The sequence below is a fragment of the Diorhabda carinulata genome, chromosome X (genome assembly GCF_026250575.1).
Source record: "Diorhabda carinulata isolate Delta chromosome X, icDioCari1.1, whole genome shotgun sequence".
In the NCBI taxonomy this organism is placed as follows: domain Eukaryota; kingdom Metazoa; phylum Arthropoda; class Insecta; order Coleoptera; family Chrysomelidae; genus Diorhabda; species Diorhabda carinulata.
This window is the reverse complement of record NC_079472.1, coordinates 35,308,598-35,324,279: the sequence shown is the minus strand read 5'-3', so window position 1 is coordinate 35,324,279 and position 15,682 is coordinate 35,308,598. Positions and strand designations below refer to the sequence as shown.

General features: G+C 33.6%; 1 protein-coding gene across 2 annotated transcripts in view; it reads left to right on the top strand.

The window, feature by feature from the left end:
* LOC130901804 (sodium-dependent dopamine transporter) overlaps positions 1–15,682 on the top strand; it is a 46,000-nt gene that overhangs the window by 27,585 nt on the left and 2,733 nt on the right. For both annotated transcript variants that reach the window (XM_057813409.1, XM_057813410.1), the window contains exons 4-10: positions 1,935–2,089; positions 5,249–5,355; positions 7,211–7,484; positions 8,591–8,694; positions 10,832–11,069; positions 11,898–12,126; positions 13,639–13,907. In XM_057813409.1, the coding sequence (XP_057669392.1) occupies positions 1,935–2,089; positions 5,249–5,355; positions 7,211–7,484; positions 8,591–8,694; positions 10,832–11,069; positions 11,898–12,126; positions 13,639–13,907 (1,376 nt within the window). The remainder of the gene's footprint in view (positions 1–1,934; positions 2,090–5,248; positions 5,356–7,210; positions 7,485–8,590; positions 8,695–10,831; positions 11,070–11,897; positions 12,127–13,638; positions 13,908–15,682) is intronic.

Genomic DNA, 15,682 nt, shown 5'->3' with positions numbered 1-15,682 from the left:
CAGAAAATATATATAAGTTGTGGATTCATATATAAAAAACAGGATAAAGTAACAAAAATAACATGAGATGGTATAAAATGAACAAAGAGGTTTCAGACAAAGAAATAACATAATTGAGGATATAAGATTCACTAATCATGAGGCAGTCTTTACATGAGCACTATGCACAGAATGCATTTTCGGGCAACATAAGTTATGATGTTGTTTTTTAGTCATATATGAATAAATTAAGGCAATTGATTAAAATAAACTCTATATTTTTGATTAAATTCATATTAAATTATGTTATCTTATTTTTGTTTCTGTATGAACAACGACTATTTCAGCTTTGGTAATAGGCAGACAGTTTTTTCTTTTGTTTTTATCATATTAGTACAGGCAAATTAGGCGAGTTTGAGCTAAATCCTTAAATTAAATTGGACGGTTTTCATTTTCTAGATTCTGGGTGGATTTGGGAAACTGAAGATGTCTCTTTACAAAATTAATGGCACAGGTTTTCGAAATTTTGGAACTTTCAACTCAAAAATATTTTGAAAGGCGAATAACTCGAAAACTGTGAGGAATTCGAAAAAAACTGCCGTATCAAAAATGTAGAGTACAAAATTCTCTACAAAAAAGTATTCTAGGTATTTGTTCCTAACCTCAAAATTTTGTCATTAAAATCGGTTTATAATCTCAAAAATATTTTTAATCGCGGATTACTCGAAAACTTCGAAAAAATTTTCATCGTAAAATGAGTTCATGTACTCAAAAACATTTAGAATTGCGGATAACTCAAAAATTATGAGGATTTCAACACAAACTACCGGTAAAAAAAATGTGGAGCATAACATTCTGTACAAAAAAGGTTTCAATTTTTTCCTAACCTTAAAATTTCCATTATAAAGTAGTTTTGAACGCTCAAAAATATTTTGAATCACGAATAACTTGAAAACTACGTAGAATTTGAAAAAAGTGACGGAGCTAAAAATGTAGAGCACAAAATGAAAGAGAAACTAAATATATCCATTGAAACTTCTAGTGCTTATGTGGTCAATATACCTCTTCATCTCGCAAGATGCTAATTATGCTAGCTTACCCGAGTAGAAAATAGAGATCTCAACCACCATAATGCGTTTTGAGTTTTTGAAAACGAAGTAGTTTTCCAAGAGCTAGAACAGTTTCCATGTGCGCCTGGAAATCGGCTTTCCAGTCGCACTGGTTGAGGGAGATTTACTCAGAAATAGTGGCTCCAACGAAAAAAAAACTAGAGACCTTTTTTGTAGAAAATTTTGCGTTCTACATTTTTTTCTTTTCGAATTCTTCTTAGTTTTCGGGTTATTCGCGTTTCAAAATTATAATAATGCCCGACCTCACACTTCGAACGTGACCAAAAAACATGTTTCTTTCTTAACGACATTTATTTTTATAAAATATAAAATCTTTCCTTAAAGAAGATGAAAAAGAAGGATGTTTTATTTTAAAAAAATTGTTTACAATTTGTAGACAACAGTTTGTAAACAAAACAAATTCAATGACGTGAATAAACACTTCAGGGATGATAACGAGCTGAAACGAAACTTATTTTGTGGGTGTACCTCATGTTTAAAAATCAAGAGCTTTCAATAGAACCCTAAAAAACATCTTTAATTAAATCTCTTCAATTAAAATCGAACAATAACTCAGGGTGATCGTTTTTTTTTTTCGGTAATAATAGCACAGTGAAAAGTCCGTTTCAAGAAAAAATACTAAAAATTACTGATTGATTATCTTTTGAAAATACTTAGCTTACTGATCATTAATGACAATTTTTCTGTTTTTTTTTCTCACGTTTTCAAATTTATATTATGATTTTCATAAGAAATGTGACTAAGGATTTCTTATGTATCCAGAAAATATTGGGAAAATTAAAAATGCTGATTAATTTCAATCTTCAAACCTAATTTTATTTTCAGGTATTGGGTATGCCGTAGTCTTGATAGCTTTTTACGTTGATTTCTATTACAATGTTATAATTGCTTGGGCTTTAAGATTTTTCTTTGCCTCCTTTACGAATTTATTACCTTGGACAACATGTGACAATTCCTGGAACACTCCTAATTGTAGACCAGTAAGTAAATAAAAACTATGAAATAATCCAGTTTCCTAGAAATAACGTTTAGCCAACAAGGTTCATGAGATCGAAATTGTCTGTGCTAAATAAACAAGGAATCCTAATGTGAAATTGGCATTCCTCAATATCTCGAATTATATTCACCAAAAATTTCAAAAAATGTCTATTTTGAAGGGAGATCTAAAAGTGGAGAGTACTAAAAAAACTATTATCACTTTAGCCAAAAATTTTTCATCAACAAATGTACGTCAAAGATGTAGGGTAACACAAGAATAGAAGACTTATAAAGATCAAACCATTTGAGTTAGTGAAGTGAAAATGTTAAAAGAAGAACTGCTTAAGTTTAATATCTAAAAGTATCGATTTAGTTTAAAATTAAATTTCTTATCGGTCTATTTGATCAGATTGTAATGTAATAAAATGCCCACTGGGTATTTTAAATTGGAAATAATTATTGGAGAGGAGGACACTCTATAACAAAAAACTTGTTACACCCCTAGTGCTGGAGAAAAGTTGGAGAAGAATTTTAAATAAGCAGGCGAATTATAGAATAGCAGTTTAGGACTACGGTTGTTTAATTTAATATGTAATGTCAACAGTTTTCTCCTGGAAGGGTAGTTCAAAATGAGAAAAAAACAATAACAGTGTTGCAAAGACAACAAAATTAACTTCAGATGATGTTTACTCACCATTTAAAGCTTGTCAAGAGGTAGTTCTGGGTGCTAAAAAATGTTAGTTACACCAGAAATTTTGCGATAAGTTGAAGAAACATTTAAGAATAGACTGTACGATTGCATGAAAAGTAGAATATTTTTTTGAAACTAGTGCTGTTTTCTTTAACAATGATGTGATTTTTTCCTAAAAGGTTTGTTCAAAATAAAAGTAAAACCAAAAGTAACAAGCAACGATAACGAAATCATCTTTAAATGATGTATCAGTTGCCATTGAAAATTTGCCAAGGGGTAGTTCTGGTTTGAAAATTAGAAACTATAATGAAAATTCAACACTTTTAAATCAACTCGAAATATTTTGTAACGGAATTGTTTTAATATGTCTGAAACACATTATTAACTTTCGCTAAAATTTCAAAAATACCATATTAGCTAAAAAGTCCGAGGAACTTCTCTTGATGTCCAGAAATGACATTAAATTGGTGGTCGGTCACTGTCCCGTGAAATATCACCTTAAGAGGTTAAGCATGCAGATTCTATAAGCAAGTTATGGAAACAACAGAGCATGTACTCTGCTATTGCCTTGATGATTTCATTAAAAGGCTTAAATATCTCAAAGGAAGTGGAAAGTGGGGCGCATAAAACCAGTTTTGGACGAGTTTGCGTATTTTTGAATCTCAGCAATTCTAGAATGTTTGTTGATAATAATCTGTATTAAAATTGTTCTGGCATTTTGAAAAAAATAGTCTAAATCAGTGGTCGACAAACTTATTAGCCAAAGAGCTAAAATATGAGCATTACAACAATTTAAAAAAAATGAGAGGCAAATCTTCTTGCTTAGATAACTTTATTAGACTAAATAAAATTACTTTTATACCTAATAATTATATATTAATGAGAACAATGTACTTTTATCTCCTTGGAATGTTTGAGTGAGTCAGGTTTGTATGTTGTTGTTTTTAATGGTATGATTGCAAGTTCTCATCAATAAGACCGTTTCTCTGTCTACTCTTGATAATGTTTCGTGCTTGGAAAAGATTGTTCGCATATATATGTAGAATCAATAAAGGAAAAGAACAGCAAATGTGAGCTTTTTCAGCTACTTGTAAGAATCAGGAATACTATTCTAAGCCTTGGAAATGATCATGTTTTCTTTCTCCTGGTCATTCAAAGCAAATCACTTGTGTTACTACGATCACATTTTTCCTTCTCCAATATTTCTAATTAAACACAAAGACGTTCGTATTTAAAGTGCCTCCTTGTTTTAAAATCCACCAATTGTATTTCAAATCTGCCAATCTCAATTTTAAAAGGAGAAAATTTCAACTCGTTTATTATAGCATTATGACAAATACTAAAGTTACTCTGCTGTTTTCAAATTCCTGAAACCTGCTAAGAAATGTTTCCCTCATATTCAAAATTATTGTTTCGAAACGGCGTTTATCAATAGAGGAATTATTTCCTTGGGGGTGATTCAAGAGGGTCGGAAAATGGAACAATGTTTTCTTTCAAAATCCTGAGTAAAGTTGATACTTTCTTCTCGAGTGTTATTACTTCTTTTAGCATCAAAAAAGTTTTCTTTCCCTACCTATCTTTTAACTTGAAGAAAAAATTACACATGTTCTCGATTTGTAGGGAAATTTTAATTTATCAAAATAAGAAGTTCTTTTCTTCTTCTTCTTCTTCTTCCTGCTGTGTATAGGCATCATTGCCTGTTTTTCTTCACGTCATTGCCTCTGCTCAGTCACCTGGGAGGTTGTCACTCCATCTTTTCCTAGGTCTTCCAATGCTTCTTTGTCCTGCTGGTGATTTGTCCCTTGATATTTTCACAATTCGTTCTTCCGTCATGCGGTCAATGTGCTCATTCCATTTTATCTTTCTATCCAGTACCCAGTCATTGATATTATCTATCCCGCATGTTCGTCTTATGTTTTCACTCCTTTCTCTATCCAGTAGTGTTCTTCCCGCTATTCTTCGAACTATTTTCATTTCTGTAGTCTCCAATATCCGTTTCGTTTTAGAGGTCTCAGGTCGGGTCTCTGCTGCATAGGATAATATAGGTCTGATTGCGGTCTTGTAAATGCATTCAAAAGAAGTTCTTTTGAATGAAAATATTATTACACCTAACGTAGGGATTTTTACTAAAGCCGCACTTAGGAGCCAAAGATCCAAATGCGGCTCTGGACTAGGTTGGAATTTCTGAAGCCGTTGGGGATATTCATACTGAATACACCGTTTTAACCACAACTACTCCAACACTCACAATTACACTGTCTGACGCTCGTTTCGATAACAAGTGATTGTCTTCAGACACTGACAGACAGTGTAATTATTGTGAGTGTTGGTTTAAACAGTATGATCAGTGCCGCTCTGGCACCGCACTTTGTCGACCTCTGGTCTAAACTATATTTATTTAAACATTCCTTCACTCTGACTGAAAAATTTATTCGTTTCTAAAATAAAAGTAACTAATTTTTTCTTGTAGTTCGAATTTCCTACCAGAAACTATTCAGATTTCAATCGAACTGAGCTTGAAGAAATTATAGGACCAACGGATTCTCGATTCGCATCAGCCGCTTCGGAATACTTCAAGTAAGAAAATTAAACTATCATTAACCTCTGAACTGTTACACTCTTTACAGAACATTTAGTAGTCAATTTCTCGAACAAACTAACTAACGTTTTATGAAAGTTCTAATGATAATATTTATTCAGAATATAACTTTTAATCGTCCCAAAGAAATTATTTATGCAGAGATGGCATTGGCATATTAGGTATTCATAATCTAAAAAATCAAACGTAAATTTCGTCTGCAAAAAACAGTATTTTAAATAAAGTCTAATAGGGTCGATTAGTATGATCTCGGTGGAAAGTTCACATCATGATTACGAGAAATGACTTGCTCTCTAATCGCGTATAAAAACTGTGTTCAAATACCTACATATATTATTTAATTCAAGCCAAAAAAGGATTTGGGCCTCTTTTATGCACGAGTCTTTGTCGCTGGTCGCGGAGTGACAAGAAACGCGGCGTTATTTTATGAAACAATATCCAAGCGTTTCTTGTCGCGTGCCGCATTCAAATTTGATCAATTTCAACTGTTGCAAGTGGACCACACAACGGCAGGAATTAAAAATAAATCCGTGTGTTTTTACCTATTTGATATTTGAAAATTTCATTGGAAAAAGACATCAGAGACGTGGCGATGTGCATCCAATTAATAGTGCAAGACTTCCAGGAGGTGTATATTATACACTTCATGCAGAATTAAGTCTCGATAAGGGAAATTCTTCAATTATTACCGTATGTCGACAAGCTCATTTGATGAGTTTGTACGGGGATTTGCGTTTGAACTAGGGCAAATGTTATCAATGACATAAGTACAAACAAAAGACCATTATTGAGAAAATAAGTATAATAATAGTGTTAATGTGTAGATAGATACACATTTGTTTAAATCAATGATAATATAGATTCGGCTTCGGACATAATGGAAACCTCTGATCCTATCGGAGAATTTTCTGGTATGGCCACAATCTCTAGAGTGTTACTGTAACTGCGAGTACTGCGACTACTATTGGATGGAGAAAATGTGCCCAGGTGATACTGTAGAAGATATACATGAATATATTATGTGTATATACTTTTATATTGTACTAATAGATGATACTACTGATAAATGAATAGATATAGAATGCGTTTTTAAAATACAACCTTAGCGAATAATCTAATTAAATACATGCTTTTCTTTTTCAGTTTTTTTACGGAATACGGGAATAATTTTTTCGATAATTTCCTTCCACGCATATCTTTTCAATTGCCTGCTTTTGTAATCATCTGATGATGAATCCCACAAACATGTTTTTTCTTTTATTGCGTCAATAAAAAATTCAACGTCCAGATTTTCCATGGTATTTCTTCACACATCAACATAACTCTGCAAACTGACTGTTCAAAATGACAACGACAAACGATAAGAAACGCACTACATAGAAGCACCAATTGAAATCAATGTACTTTTGAATCGCCTGTCGCGACGCGTATTGTAATTCCACGTGACAAGATTTCAGTACGTCGCGACACAGGCGGCGAGTGGCTGTTTGACGTCGATGCATAAAATCTCACATTTAACAACGTGCTTTTAGAAAACGTCGCGTTTTTTGTCGCCCCGCGACCAGCGACAAAGAACGCGTGCACAAAAGAGGCCTAAGTCGTCGAACTATATCTATCGCCGTTGACGATAATGACCTAGGCAACATCAGGGTCGTTCTCAAAGAAGTATGTTTCTATGATTCTGTCAGCTCAAATGGGGTTGAATTCATTCATATGGCTATATGTGTTTCTTTTTTTTTGGTCACAATTATCAGTAGCCTCAATTAATCAATACTCGTATTCCAATAGCCATAATTACATCAATATTTATATGATGTACTATTTTATTTTTAGTCGAGCTATCTTAGAGCTCCATCAAAGTCAAGGTTTACACGATCTGGGTGCTATAAAATGGGATATAGCTCTGTGCCTTTTAGCAGTATACATTATATGTTATTTTTCTTTGTGGAAGGGCATATCAACGTCTGGAAAAGTTGTTTGGTTTACCGCTTTGTTCCCGTACGCAGTTCTATTAATTCTTTTAGTAAGAGGAATAACATTACCAGGTTCTGCAGAAGGAATCCAATATTATTTGAGTCCGAATTTTGAAGCCATTGGATCGGCAGAGGTCAGTACTCTAATCATTTTTATTTATAGTAATTTTAGTGGTTTCACACTTTATTCAACTCACACTGTCTGCTTGTATCATTCAAATGATGTGATAAATATTACAACAACTTCCATTTAATATTTTTACTTGGTATTTTGTACGCTTACCTATTGTCTAGTCATTACTTTCGGATTTTCATACTTCATTCCTCCAATCCCAGTTTGACCATTATAAATTTGGATGCAAATAAAAGGTTAGTGATCTTGGTGGACAAAGTTGATACGTCAGAAGATGTGAATAATAAAGTGTGAACACTCATGAGATTAATGGTCGCCAAACTTTTCAGTCGTGAACTAGCATATCATTTATAAATCTTTAAGTTAGTTACCAAGAAATACGAGATGAAAGAAATGAAATTAACACGTTTATTGCCTACAACCATACATTTCTAAATATCTGATATTTATTATAACTAACTTATCCGTAACCTATTCTACTATAGGTGTAGAGGTGATATGTTCTTCTTGTTTGGCCCGTCTCCAGATCAGTCCTTTGTATTTTCAGGTTATTAGTTATTTCTGTATTCCATCTTCTTCTGGGCTTGCCTCTTCTCTTATTTTTGTTAGTTTCGATTTACCATCTTAACTGTTCTGTTCTTCTTCATTCTTACTATGTGTCCAAACCATGTCAAATGTTGTTCAATTTTTTGCACTGCCTTTACTACGTTTTAATTCGCCTCTAATTGTATCTTACCTTATTTTCTCTATTCTCTTCACCCTCGCTATTTTTCTCAGTATCTTAATTTCACACATTGCTATTTTCTGCTTCAATTTGTTGGTAAGTAACCGGTCACCATAGATCAGCATTGGATAGTCGGCAAAACAAAAAGTTAAAATGTGGAGTGGAACTCTTTTGGAGAAGATAATATTTTTTTCGAAGTTGTAGCACCTGTTCATACGAGGTTGTCCAAATATTTTCACGAACTTCATATTTGAGAAGATGCTTCATACAATTAGGTAAAGCTGAGCTGTTTGATGATCACTACGTTAAATGGATTCTAAAGAACTGAAACACTCGGGTAGGTGATGTGTAAACCGGATTTTAATATACGTTTCGATTTTTAGGTTTGGGTAGATGCTGCAACACAAGTTTTTTTCTCTTTGGGTCCAGGATTTGGTGTTCTCTTAGCATACGCTTCCTATAACAAATATCATAATAACGTGTACAAGTAAGTGATGGCAAAGATATTTCCAAATAGACCTTTGAAATACCAACGTAAGGCTGGAGCGAAATTGATATCCATTTTGAAACTTGAACATTTATTTTATTTCTTATTTCAATTATGTTTTTCTACATGAGAAACAGATTCTTCACAATCATGAACTTGTTTGTATGCCTTTTTACTTTTGGACCATTAACAACAATAATTTTGCCTACAGGCAAACTTCTTAATTATTTTAAAGTGTTTTTAGATTAGTAGTCAATATTATGAATATAATATAATGTTTATTTTGATCAATGTTCATCATATATTAAAAGATAAATATCATAATAAAGTCTTGTAGGAAACGTCTTTCATTCTCGATACATTAAGTATACCGATTCTTTCAAACATAGCAACAAGCGTTTGGTTGGCTATTTCTACCCGGATTTTATTTTTTAAATCTTGAAAGTTCTTTGTTGGTTCATATAAACAAGGGATATTAGAAAACCCTTAGAAAAAATCTTAATGGGATAAAACAGAAGATTGGGTCGGCCAAATCATGTCTGATGAAGATGAGGCGTTCTGAGAGATGTTCCCACAAAAGAGCCGTCAAAGCTGTTGCGGCGTGTGTTGTTTCACTATCTTGTTCAAACCAAATATCCCTTCAAGTCCAACTCATGTAGTCTCAAGTTCATTTTCACATTTACATTCCAGTCCGAATTTACTAACACTGCAAAGAACCAGGGAGTAATAATTGCAGCTGAAGTAATTGCAAATGCCTTTTATGTAATTCTCGAAGAATAGTGTCAGCTCAGTAGACCATGTTTATTCACAGGCCCACACAAATGGAAATGGGCTTCATCCCTAAAAAACCGAACTGACTTTCTGCATGATTGATATCTTGTATGATAATGTGAGTCTAAATGGAAGCATTCAATTCTTTAATGTTCTAATGGGCCATGGGACTCCAGTTCTAAGTATTTTCGTACTTATAGTTTATCCAAACTCCATTATCGAGGTAACAATTGATTTTCAGTGCAGTTGCCAACGACGGGTCTTAATTAAAGAGGTTCCAAAAAGGGCTAAGGGCTCCGATTACAGAAAATCTGTTTGAAAAGAAAGCCTCTATTGGGTCAAACTGTATAACACCGCCTCTCGAACGAAACCACTAGTGCATACCACGACATCAATCAATCGTTTTTTTTTATTATAGGTACTAATATTATCAATTGTTCAAATATATTAACTAATTTTTATGCAGCATCTTCTTCCATGGGTGTAGAGTTTTTGTTAAATATGTTCAATATAATGTATAAATGTCGTTCTAGTTTTCATATATCGGATTTGGTATAAATGCGATCCTCCTAATTCCGCATGAAAACGCAACTAAAGTTTCTGATAGGACATCGAACATTAGCCGTTGTTAAATTTTTCCAATTGATCAAGGAATAGAGCCAAATATCGCTACAAACATTTTACTGACCTTTATAGCGAACGTTCTCATCAAAAATATATTCTTCATGAAGATGTCAATTCTGATAATCGTGTTTGTTATATTCATACTTATGTATTCTATTGAAAATCTAGTTCTTAGAGTGGAGGTCTACAAGAAGTTTCAAAATGAGAAATACGCAGACATAATAAAAATGTCTTGTTGATGTCATGGTTCTGGAGTAACCAGACAGAACACAAAGTCCTGATCTCCAATCTCGTTTTAACCACAAGAGCATAGTCATTGGATAGCTAGTAAGAGGAGTGATGGCATAGCCAAGAAACAATGACAGAAAATCGGTTGGACAAGGAGCTCGAAGTAAATTTGGTATCCCTTCGGTAGAATGCTTGCCAAAACGCGTTCGTTAATTTTTTCTGTAATATAACATTCGCAAGATTATAAGTGAATGTATTGAACACACTGTTTACACTACCACTACACCAACACTCACAATTCCACTGTCTGACGCGCTTTTCGATAACCGAAGCTCCAGAAATTCTAATTTAGATACGACTATCCGAATCGCACTATGACTTGACTCATCTAAAACTTCCATTAACGCTTACCGGTCGTTTTCCAAGTTGTAAGCAAGTTCATTATAACCGTAATGATACCAGCTATAAGCTATGTATAATAATAATAAACTGTTCATATTTTTTTATATTTTAGAGACGCACTCTTAACCAGTGTAATCAATTCAGCAACAAGTTTTATAGCAGGATTTGTCATTTTTTCGGTGCTAGGGTATATGGCACACGCTGCCGGAAGGCCAATTCAAGAAGTGGCAACTGAAGGTCCAGGGTTAGTTTTCATTGTTTATCCAGCAGCGATAGCCACCATGCCTGGAAGCATTTTTTGGGCGCTGATATTTTTCATGATGCTACTAACCTTAGGCTTAGATAGTTCGGTAAGTGATATTCAAACCTTAATTAAAATTCCGAATAGAATGCTATTTTAATATTTTTTCTGACATATCACATATTTAATAAAAAATATAATCGTCTGATACACAACAATACTTTAGGTACATTTTTTTTTCTATGGAAAAGAAGGAAAATCTTCCAAAACTCAGTTGAGGTCAGCTAGTAGTGTGAAATTCCTATCCTTCCCGCGCTATAATTACCCAGTACTATTAGCTATAAATGCTGGTAATCCTCCTCATCGTAGATATCCGCGACTACTTCTCCCCCTCTTCTTTTTTCTTTCTTGCCAAAATTACTTCCCTTGTGTATCACATCATTGCTGTCCAATTTTATTTCATCGTTAGAACCCAGCAAACGACTTCTTTTGGCTTTCGCTTTATTCCTTTCTCTAGTTGAAAGCTTCATGTCTTGATTAAATAAGAACATTCAAGAAAATCTTCCATTATTGTTTGAAGTAATATACTACAGTATCCATCGTTTATAGCGTTCATTGTTATAAAGATCAGTCTCTTATATTAATCAAATTTATTAAAACGTACCGGAAATGCAATTTAGAATTGAAAAAATCGGTACCAGATACAATGATCTTAATAGCTTTGCAGGCACGAGTACGATTTCCGCAGCGCCAGGATATGGCTATGCCATTTTGTAAATCAATCCAAAATAAGTCGAAAATGAAGAATAAACATCTAATACACGAGATATAGAACAATTTTCAAAAAAAAAAATTGGCTCGATAAGGGGTTAAGAACCCGATAACATAAATATCTATCTATCTGCAATAATTTGACTACAGACTCTAATATTTTCAGTTTGGTGGTTCGGAAGCTATAATCACCGCTCTAAGTGACGAATTTCCAAAAATAGGAAGAAACAGGGAAATTTTCGTCGCTTGCTTATTCACTTTATATTTTTTGGTCGGACTGGCATCGTGCTCTCAAGGTGGATTTTATTTTTTTCTACTTCTGGATCGTTATGCTGCAGGGTATTCTATGCTTTTCGCAGTATTTTTTGAAGCCATAGCAGTTTCGTGGATATACGGTAAGATGTATTTTATTAATACAAAGCTGTGTGATGTTTCCAGGTTAAGAATTCGAAGTGTTTTATTTCCCATCACTTTGTGTACAACTCGCCATGGTGATTGACCTGGAATGGCACAATACGAAAATCCTTAGAATTGATTATTTATTTTATTAGTTTATTTTCAAATATTCTATACTGGTATAGAGAAGGTCTCAATTAAGACATATGAAGCATTCGTCCTTCTTCTTTCTTCCATAATAGATTCTTTCTTCGATATATTTCCTTACACTTGCTTTAGTTTGTCATTCCATCTCTTTCTTGGTCCACCTCTACACCGGGTTTCAATTGGAAATTTATCCCTTGCTGTTTTTACCTATCTTATGTCAATCATTTGACTTATATGTTAGTTCCATTGTTTCTTCGACTGTAATACTCATTCATTAATATTATCTACGTCACATGATTGTCTGATGTTTTCGTTGCTTTCTCGGTCTAGTAGTGTTTTCCCCGAGATCCGCTTGAGTCGTTTTAGATGTTTCTAGCCTTGTATCTGATGTATTCGTGCCTCCGTTTATTGTCTTAGGAGTTTGTTTCACCCTACCACGAAGACATCTCAATAACTAGTTATGTCAATTCCAAGGTACTTGAATTTCATTCTCTGTTGTTGTTGTTGTTGCCTTGTTTTATTAAATAGCAGCACTGTGATACTGATGACTGTTTTTATAATTATTGTCTTTTTTTCTAACCAATTACAAAATAATAAAAGAAAGTTATAAGAAATGAGTAAAATTTAATTCAAATATTTTAAAAGAGAAAATGATAAAAACTTTGTCCATTAACTTATAGGCACAGTTTTACAAATAAAGTTTAAACTTCAAAACTGAAAACCACAGATACCGGTTTTTTCGCATTTTATAGATGGCATTTACCGATAAACTAAACATTACCGGCGGTCGGGAGATAGTTTAAACTTCAGTTTAACATGAAATGGAGGATCTACACATAACTTTTTCAATTGTTCACATTTTTAAGATATTATAAACGCTTTCGGTGAAGTGATTGAAAATTTGTACTTTGTAATTTGTTGAAGTCGACGATGATGATGAAGAAATTATCAATATTGTTGACGCGCCGAAAAAACAAAAAGTTATTCGTCCTAGAGAAAACCTTTGAATTGTGACACTTATTTTTTAAATTTGTTTTCGAAAACATTTCTTTGTGTTTCTTCACAAGGTTAACCAAAGACACTACTTAATCGTTAGAGAAATTGCAATTGCAAATTGTTCTTTTTGTACAACTTTCTTAATACAACTTTGAAACAAATATCGGAAAAATTATATTTTCGTGCTAGTGACAACAGAAAAATGTCTGCTTAACTGTCACGTGTATAATGGAGTAATCTTGCTTATTATTTGTTTAAACCATAGTTTAAAACCTTAGTTTAATATCCAGTTTTACCCTAGGTTACAAAATTGGCCCTTAATCATTTTATTTGATTCGAAAGTAAAATATGATAATGTATTATTTCAGGGACTCAACGTTTTTGTGATGACATCAAAGATATGATCGGTTTCGCGCCAGGATACTACTGGAGATTTTGTTGGAAATTTGCAGCGCCAGTATTTTTATTATTTATCATTGTTTACGGTCTATTAGGGTACGAACCATTAACTTACGAAAATTACGTTTATCCCGGTTGGGCGAATATTCTTGGTTGGGTTATTGCAGGATCTTCGGTGCTTATGATTCCTATTGTTGGACTGTATAAATTCATCGTCACACCTGGGTCTTTCCTTATGGTAAGTAACTACTACTTGAATACGTTTAATACATTTCTGGTTCAAGTACACGACATTCTATGACGATTATTTGTCCCAGATATTGATTGTACGTTGTGATTTGGGGTGTCATGTATACTGTAGTTCAGAATGTGGGATAACTCTAGCTACCAAACATCTTCATCTTCCCGTGGTCTCTAACAATTCGAAAGAATGTAGATGAAGGTTTCGTTCTCTATGTGATAGCGTCTTCAAGTGTCCATTGAGGCGGCAATACCTCGAGAAGACTTCTATTAATTTTCGTAGGTTGTTCGTACCTAGATTGATAGATTCAACATATTTCCTAGCTACATTTTCTTTAGTATAAAGGGTGGGTGAAAGCATTTGAGCTTGAAGATCTATGGATAGTTACGGAAAACTGTTACACCACAAATTATTTACCTGTTCTTAAGTCAGTTAATATTCAGTAATATTTTATTCTTCAACCTAAAGAAGCGTTAACGAAATCGACGATACGAAGGAAACTGACGAAGGAATTCATTACTTTTTTCTTCTTTTTCTTCTTCTTACGTTAGGACTAGGTCCTGTATTTTCATCAAGGGTTTGCCAGGAGTAGTTGGGATGCTGAGGACCAGCTTTCATACCACCTTATAGGTGGTCGTCCAGGAGGTTGAGTTGTGTCTGGTTTCTTTTCCTTTGCAATTTTTGCTAACCGTTCATTTGGCATTCTGTCAATATGGTCTCTCCATTCTCTTCCGCAGCTCCTCGCCCATCCTACTACATTCTGAATATCGCACATGTCCCTTATTCCTTCATTTTTCTTCCGATAGAGTAACGTATGTCCTGTTATTGATCTCAGAGTCCGCATTTCTGTTGTTCTTAGGAGCCGTTCAGTGGTTGTGTTCTCCGCTCTAGTTTCTATTACTTTTTTAAATGATTCTAAAATATGACAGGTTTCAAATTGTGGGAGAAATGTGCATTGACATAGGTGATGGTGTAGTAACTACTTTGAGCATGATTAACCCCATTTACCTAAAATGATTTGTAGTTTTTCTTGTATTTCAAAATATATAGCTCCTATGTTAACCTCCAGCTATCCCACATTCTGAACTTTCCAAAAAAGTGGGTTTTAGTATCTATATACATTCATACATACTTATTAACCTCTATAATATATGCTTTAAAACAAAGCGAGTTTAAAGCGATATATAATAGTCTTATAAGACGTCGCTTAGAGCTCCTGTTTAAATATCCATTTTCCAGGGTTTTTGTGTATGAAAATATGTGGGCTGGTATGACACATTAATAATAATTATATCTATTGACTTCACCATTCAACTAAAACCATCATCTTCAACCTCAAGTTCTATCCGGATCATTTTCCTCCAATTCTTGATGTTTTACAAATGAAAGGAACATCACACCAAAATTTTGTGTCATATTTGCAAAACAAAAAAAAACATTTAATATAGATGAGAATACATTTAATGTCATCCATAATAAAAAGTTTGTTGAAATTGGAAACGAGAAGGCCCAGAATTAAATATTAAGAAAACGCCAAAAATGCTGTTGCCGGCGATTAGAAAAATTCAGAACGGAAATTACCATTATTACCATTACTAAGCATGGAGAGGTTTTGTCGGTCACCATTTTATAACTACCATTTTTATGACCCTTGGTTGCCGTCTGGCGTTACTGTTTTTGAAGCGGTGCTTTACGATTAAATTAAATCTAAAGATTTACCTTAATGTGTTAATAAAATCTTGACAAGTACAGAATATGCGTGTCGTAGTTGT